Source organism: Pelodiscus sinensis, unplaced genomic scaffold (assembly GCF_049634645.1).
Source record: "Pelodiscus sinensis isolate JC-2024 unplaced genomic scaffold, ASM4963464v1 ctg219, whole genome shotgun sequence".
NCBI classification, from domain to species: Eukaryota; Metazoa; Chordata; order Testudines; family Trionychidae; genus Pelodiscus; species Pelodiscus sinensis.
Window position 1 is genome coordinate 28,435 of NW_027465929.1, and position 7,089 is coordinate 35,523.

Sequence of the window (7,089 nt, forward strand, 5' to 3'; positions counted from 1 at the left end):
AGGTCTCTCCCAGCTGGGGACCAGCAGCCGCCAGGCGCCTGGATTCCCGCGCTGCCGGGCTCTGCCCCGGGCCGCTCACACCTGCGGGCCCCCGGGGCAAGGCAGCTGCCTCAGTTCCCTCTTTGCAGGGCCCGATCCTGGCGGGCTCGGCCCCACACAGGGGGCTTGTGCCTGGATCCTGGGGGTGGGTGAGTGGCCAGTTCCCTTCCCCCCGCGACCCACAGCCCGCCCCCCCCAGACACGGCCCCCGCCCCCGCTCCCGGGGGAAACTGGGGCCGTGCTGCCCCCTGGTGGGGGAAAGGAATAACGCAGGAGAAACATTCAGCAAGGCCCCGGGACTGAGGGACAGACAGGCAGAGAGGGGGGAGGGGGACAGACGGATGGGCAGACAGAGGGGGGGAGGGGGACAGACGGATGGGCAGACAGAGGGGGGGAGGGGGACAGACGGATGGGCAGACAGAGGGGGGGAGGGGACAGACGGATGGGCAGACAGGGGGGGGAGGGGGACAGACGGATGGGCAGACAGAGGGGGGGAGGGGGACAGACGGATGGGCAGACAGAGGGGGGGGAGGGGGACAGACGGATGGGCAGACAGAGAGGGGGGAGGGGAACAGAAGGGGGAGGGGGACAGCTGGACGAGCAGACGGGGGTGTGATAGAGGACAGGCAGACAGAGGGAGTTTGGGGGACAGACGGACAGGCAGATGCGGGGAGGGGGACAGAGGGATGGGCAGTCCGGGTGTGGGGGACAGGGACGGGCAGATGAGGGGAGGGGGACAGACAGGCAGAGAGGGGGAGGGGGCAGGCAGACAGAGGGACTCCTTTCGGAGGCCGGGGCAAGAGATCTCGGTGGCCATGAAGGCGGGGGAAGGTGTTCCCCTTTCGGGGGGGGGTCTGGCTGCATCCCCCAGAAGCCGGCCCGGGGAGCGGGCTGAGGCCGGTGTCTGTAAGTGGTGATATTCCTTCAGGGAAAGGCCACCTAGGTGGGCCCGAGAAGTTTCCAGAAATATTTGGTAGAACACGGTGTGTGCCTCAGTTTCCCCTAAGTGCAGCACTGGCCCCTGGGGTGGCTCAGGGCTGGTGGCCCCCTGCAGAGGCCAGGCAGGGGTGCCTGGGGCAACAAAGACATCACTAGGAGGGACTTTGGCTACCTAGCAACTGGCTGAGGGGGGAGCAATGGGCAGAGGAGAGTCAGGATTGGGGGTGGCTCCCCTGACTGGGTCAGGGACCGAGTGGGAGATGGGGTGACTGCTAGGCCGAGCTCCGGAGCAGGCAGGGGGGCAGCAGCCAGAGGGGAGGGACAGGGAGGTAGCTGCGAGGGGGGGGTGTGGACGGGCCCCCTACAATACTGCAAGAAGCCTGTTTGGATTGGGTCAGAACCCATAAGTCCTGCACCCCATTCCCTATCCCCTGCCCCCATGGCATGGCCTGCTGCCCGTCCCCCTTGCCCGACTCCACGGCGTTCGCTTGACCCCCTTGGTACGTGGCATGTGAGCTCTACTGTCCTATAATGATGACCCCGGGTGCGTGCCTCAGTTTCCCTGGGCACGCTGGTGATGCCCTTCATACCCTGACCCAGGGAGGGGGTGCGGCCAGGGGACTCCTTTGTCCTGGGATGCCTGCCCCATGGCCCCCGGACTCTCAGCGCTGCCCCCGCCCTAGCCCCACAGGCCCCCACAATCCCGCTCCCAACCCCCACGTGTCCCCCTTTTCCCGGGACAGGAGTAGAACTTGGGAATACTTTGTGTCAACGTGGCGCCGGGCAGCCAATCAGCGAGCGGCCTGGCCCCACCCCTGGAGCGATACCGGCCTCCGATTGGCTGCACTAGGGCGGGGGGCGTGGCCCCGTGGGGGCGGAGTTGGGGGGGCCGGGTCCTCCCTTCTGAGACAGGAGCCGAACGCGGTGCGGTGCTGAGCGAGGTATGGGGGCGCTGGGCGAGATGCGAGGGGGCTGGGGGGACCCTCTGGGGCTGGGCGAGGTGTGGGGGAGGGGCTGGGGGACCCCTGCTTTCTGTGGGTGTCACTGGACTCCCAGCTTTGTGATTCCCCCCAGATGCGCCCAGCCCCCTCTTTGGAACGGGGGGGGCGCGCTGTGGGGCAGGGGGGGCCACTGGGGGCAGGAGGACGCTGTGGGAACCAGACTGGCCTTGCGAGCATGGGGCACGTGGCAGAGGGGGAGCAGAAGGCGTTGGGGGGCTCTGGCAAGTGGGGGGCCGTGGCGGGGGGGGGGGGCAGAAGGTAGGGGGCTGTGGAAAGAAGGCTGGAGGTGGGGGCTGGGGCAGGAGGTGGGAGGGCCAGATGCAGGGGGGCTGGGGGGCAGCAGGCAGGGCTGTTGGATATCGGGTATTCTGCTCATCCTGCAGTTACACGGTTACTAACATGCCCCCAGGGGCGGGGCGGGGCTGGCAGCCTGTGGCCCCCCCCAGCCCTACTCCAGGAGAGCCCCCTGCACCCCGCCCTGCTACCTCTGATACAGGGTGGGGGGGTGTAGTGTGGAGGCAGGGAGGGGCCAGAGAGGGGTGGGGGCTGGAAGCCTGGGGGTCTCTGGGAGGAGGAGCAGTGGTGGGGGAGGGGTAGAGCAAAGGGGTCAGTGGGCGGGTGGCCCAGGGCTGGTGGCCCCCTGCAGAGGCCAGGCAGGGCTGTGTGGGCCACAAAGACATCACTAGGAGGGACATTGGCTACCTAGCAACTGATAGCCCAGGAGGCTGGCTGGGGGGCGGGAGGAGAGGGGAGTCAGGCTGGCAGCCCAGCTGGGACAGGGACCCAATGGGCTGGAGCAGAGGGGGCCGTGGGGGGTGGGGGCGGAGCAGAGGGGGCTGTGGGGGCGGAGCAGAGGGGGCAATGGGGGGTGGGGGTGGAGCAGAGGGGGCCGTGGGAGGTGGGGGCGGAGCAGAGGGAGCTGTGGGGGTTGGGGGTAGAGCAGAGGGGGCCGTGAGGGTGGAGCAGAGGGGGCTGTGGGGGGTGGGGGCAGAGCAGAGGGGGCTGTGGGGGCGGAGCAGAAGGGGCTGTGGGGGGTGGGGGCAGAGCAGAGGGGGCTGTGGGGGCAGAGCAGAGGGGACTGTGGGGGGTGGGGGCAGAGCAGAGGGGCTGTGGGGGCGGAGCAGAGGGGACTGTGGGGGGTGGGGGCAGAGCAGAGGGGGCTGTGGGGGCGGAGCTGAGGGGGACCGTGGGGGGTGGGGGCGGAGCAGAGGGGGCCGTGGGGGCGGAGCAGAGGGGGCCGTGGGGGCGGAGCAGAGGGGGCTGTGGGGGGTGGGGGCGGAGCAGAGGGGACTGTGGGGGGTGGGGCGGAGCAGAGGGGGCTGAGGCAGGGCCCTGCCATAGCCCTGACCCACCTGCCCCCCCCCAGGCCTGCAGGGGGACAAGGAGGATGTGGCGGGGCCGGGCGGTGCTGGCCCTGGCCCTGGGCCTGGCGCTGGCCAAGCCGCCCCCCGAGAAGCGGGGAGCGGGTGCATCACGCCCCGGAGCTGAGCGACCACCCGCACGACGACCGCCAGGACTTCCAGTACGACCACGAGGCCTTCCTGGGCAAGGAGCAGGCCAAGACCTTCGACCAGCTCACGCCCGAGGAGAGCCGGAGCGGCTGGGGTGAGCGAGAGCCGGCCCGCTCTAACCGCTAGCCCCCGCTGCCCTCCCTCAGCAGGGAGAGAGACCAGGCCTCTGGCCCCTGCCCCGCTCTAACCACTAGCCCCCGCTGCCCTCCCTCAGCAGGGAGAGAGACCAGGCCTCTGGCCCCTGCCCCGCTCTAACCACTAGCCCCCGCTGCCCTCCCTCAGCAGGGAGAGAGACCAGGCCTCTGGCCCCCTGCCCCGCTCTAACCACTAGCCCCCGCTGCCCTCCCCGGTGTCCAGGCCCCGCCCCAACCGCCAGCCCCCACTCCTCTCCCTGCTTGTGGGAGCTCGGCCCCATTCTCTTCTGACGCCCCCCCCAGGAAGATCGTGGAGCGCATTGACCGGGACGGGGACGGCTTGGTGACCCACGCGGAGCTGAAGGACTGGATCAAGCACACCCAGAACCGCTACATCTACGAGAACGTGGACAGGAACTGGAAGGACTACGACCGGGACGGCGACGGGCGCATCACTACGACCGGGACGGCGACGGGCGCATCGCCTGGGCCGAGTTCAAGAACGCCACCTACGGCTACTACGCCGGTGAGGGCCCCGCCCCGGTGTCCGGGGCAGCCAGGCCCACCCCCAGGTCCTGCGTCTGGCCTCGGGACCCGGCGGTTTCCAGCCCCACGGTTGAGCCGGTCCCATACCAGCCCCTTGAGCCCCCCAGCAGTTCTAGCCCGGCCGGGGGGTGGGGGACTGGCAGCCCAGACTCCTCGGTTCTCTCCCCAGCCCTGGGAAGGCAGTGGGGCTGGACACAGAGGGAGGGGGCCTGGGCAGTGGGGGCTGGACATGGAGGGGCTAGGCAGGGGGGGCCCAGACATTGGGGGGAGGGCTAGGCATTGGGAGCTGGGCATGGGGGGAGTTGAGAATGGGGAGCCGGGCACAGGGGAGCCAGGCAGCGGGGCCCAGACTTGGGGGAGGGGGCAGGCAGGGGGGGCGCTAGGCAGCGGGGCCCAGACTTGGGGGAGGGAGCAGGCGGGGGGGGCGGGCGCTAGCAGCGGGGCCCAGACTTGGGGGAGGGGGCAGGCGGGGGGGTGCTGGGCAGCGGGGCCCAGACTTGGGGGAGGGGGCAGGCGGGGGGGCGGGCGCTAGGCAGCGGGGCCCAGACCTGGGGAGAGGGCAGGTGGGGGGGGCCCAGACTTGGGGGAGGGGGCAGGCGGGGGGGCCCAGACTTGGGGGAGGGGGCAGGCGGGGGGGCGCTGGGCAGCAGGGGCCGGAAGGGGGGCTCACTGCCGGGCGCCCCCAGGGAGGAGTTCAGCGACCTGGAGGACAAACACTCCTACCGCAAGATGCTGGCGAGGGACGAGCGGCGCTTCAAGGCGGCCGACCGGGACGGGGACGGGATCGCCACGCGCGAGGAGTTCACCGCCTTCCTGCATCCCGAGGAGTTCGACTACATGAAGGACATCGTGGTCACGGTGAGGGGAGCGGGGGCCAGCGGTTAGAGCAGGGGGCCGGGCGCCTGGACTCCTGGGTTCCTTGCCCAGCCCCAGAGGCAGCCAAGGCGGGCGAGGAGGGGGGTGCCCCACAGCTTTTCCATGATGCTCAGCGGCACCTAACTCCTGCCCCCAGGAAACGATTGAAGACATCGACAAGGATGGGGACGGGTTTGTGCAGGTGGAGGAATACATCGGTGAGTGGGGGCTGGGGGCGGGCGGGGCGGGGGGAGCCTGGCCCGGGGGGGGGGGGGTGGCGGCGTTGGGGCTGCTCCAAGCCCTGAGCCCCCCCCACCTCCCCAGGTGACATGTACAGCCCCGAGGCCGGCGAGCCAGAGCCCGAGTGGGTGCAGAGCGAGCGGCAGCAGTTCCTGGATTTCCGGGACCTGGACCGGGACGGGCGGCTGGACCGGGCCGAGATCGGCACTGGATCCTGCCCCAGGACTACGACCACCCCCAAGTGGAGGCCACGCACCTCATCTACGAGTCGGACAAGGACAAGGTGAGCGGCGGCGGAGAGGGGGGCACCCTGCCTGCAAACGGCCCCCCAACGCCAGGGAAGGGGGCGCAGGCCTGGGGGGAAGAGGAGGGCACCCTGCCTGCAAACGGCCCCCCAATGCCAGGGAAGGGGGCGCAGGCCTTGGGGGAAGAGGAGGGCACCCTGCCTGCAAACGGCCCCCCCCACGCCAGGGAAGGGGGCGCAGGCCTGGGGGGAAGAGGAGGGCACCCTGCCTGCAAACGGCCCCCCAACGCCAGGGAAGGGGGCGCAGGCCTGGGGGGAAGAGGAGGGCACCCTGCCTGCAAACGGCCCCCCAACGCCAGGGAAGGGGGCGCAGGCCTGGGGGGAAGAGGAGGGCACCCTGCCTGCAAACGGCCCCCCAATGCCAGGGAAGGGGGCGCAGGCCTGGGGGGAAGAGGAGGGCACCCTGCCTGCAAACGGCCCCCCAACGCCAGGGAAGGGGGCGCAGGCCTGGGGGAAGAGGAGGGCACCCTGCCTGCAAACGGCCCCCCAACGCCAGGGAAGGGGGCGCAGGCCAGGGGGGAAGAGGAGGGCACCCTGCCTGCAAACGGCCCCCCCACGCCAGGGAAGGGGGTAATTGTAACAGACCGGCTGGGGAGGGCGGGGCGCAGTAGGCTGCCTGGCTCCCCCCCAGCCCTGTAACCGGCTCCCTCCCCCCCAGGACGAGCGGCTGACCAAGCAGGAAATCCTCGACAACTGGAACATGTTCGTAGGCAGCCAGGCCACCAACTACGGCGAGGACCTGACCGCAAACATGACGAGCTGTGATGGAGGGCTGGGGCCCCCCCCCTGCACGGACCCTGGGGAGGGGACTTATTTATTGGGGGGCTGGCCATCAACTCAGATTTGGAAAGACAACCTGGCTGGGGAGCCAGGACTCCTGGGCGTTCTCCCTGGCTCTGGAAGGGGAGTGAGGTCTAGGGGGTGGAGCAGGGGAAGGGGCAGCAACTCCTGGTGTCTGGCCCCAGCTCCCTGTGAATCATTCCTGTTCCTGTGCCTCAGTTTACCGGGGGGGGGCCCCCACTGGCCAAGCCTCTCCCCTGTGCATGTGCACTGTAAAAAGTACCAGTATTAACCCAGGGCCAGGAGGCTCTCACCCCCCCTGCTCCCCCCCCAGCTGTGGTGGGCACAGGAGCGGGTCCCTCAATGCGTGTGGTCGGGGGTGGGGCCAGGGCTGTACACGCACACGTGGCAATAAACACTAATCGGTCCCCCCACCTGTGGCAGCCTGAGTGCTGAGTGGGGGGCAGGCAGGGGGGGAGCAGCTCTGTTTTGGTTTCTCCATCCCCCGACACAACAGGCCAGCCCCCCCACCCCCCATCTATCCTGCTGGGCAGTTTTTCCCTCCACAGGCCCCCCTGAACGGCTCCGGAGTGTGGGGGGGCCGCACAGGCCCCAGCCAGGCCCCCCGAGTGCCATAGCTCTCCACCTCCGAGACGGGACCGGCCCCTCCAGTGCACTCAGCCTCCAACAGCGTCGTCCCGCCACGTTCACCCCGGGAGCCGGGGGGCTGCAGAACAAGC

At 70.1% G+C, this 7,089-nt stretch overlaps 1 protein-coding gene across 1 annotated transcript; it reads left to right on the forward strand.

The window, feature by feature from the left end:
- The first annotated feature begins 3,349 nt into the window (after positions 1-3,349).
- Positions 3,350-6,478, forward strand: RCN3 (reticulocalbin 3). Its single transcript, XM_075916804.1, is given in 10 exon segments — positions 3,350-3,438; positions 3,440-3,588; positions 3,928-4,051; positions 4,054-4,150; positions 4,856-5,028; positions 5,183-5,243; positions 5,350-5,466; positions 5,469-5,548; positions 6,228-6,309; positions 6,312-6,478. Coding segments are annotated over 10 exon segments (978 nt in total). The 5' UTR covers positions 3,350-3,366; the 3' UTR covers positions 6,335-6,478.
- Positions 6,479-7,089: the final 611 nt, after the last annotated feature.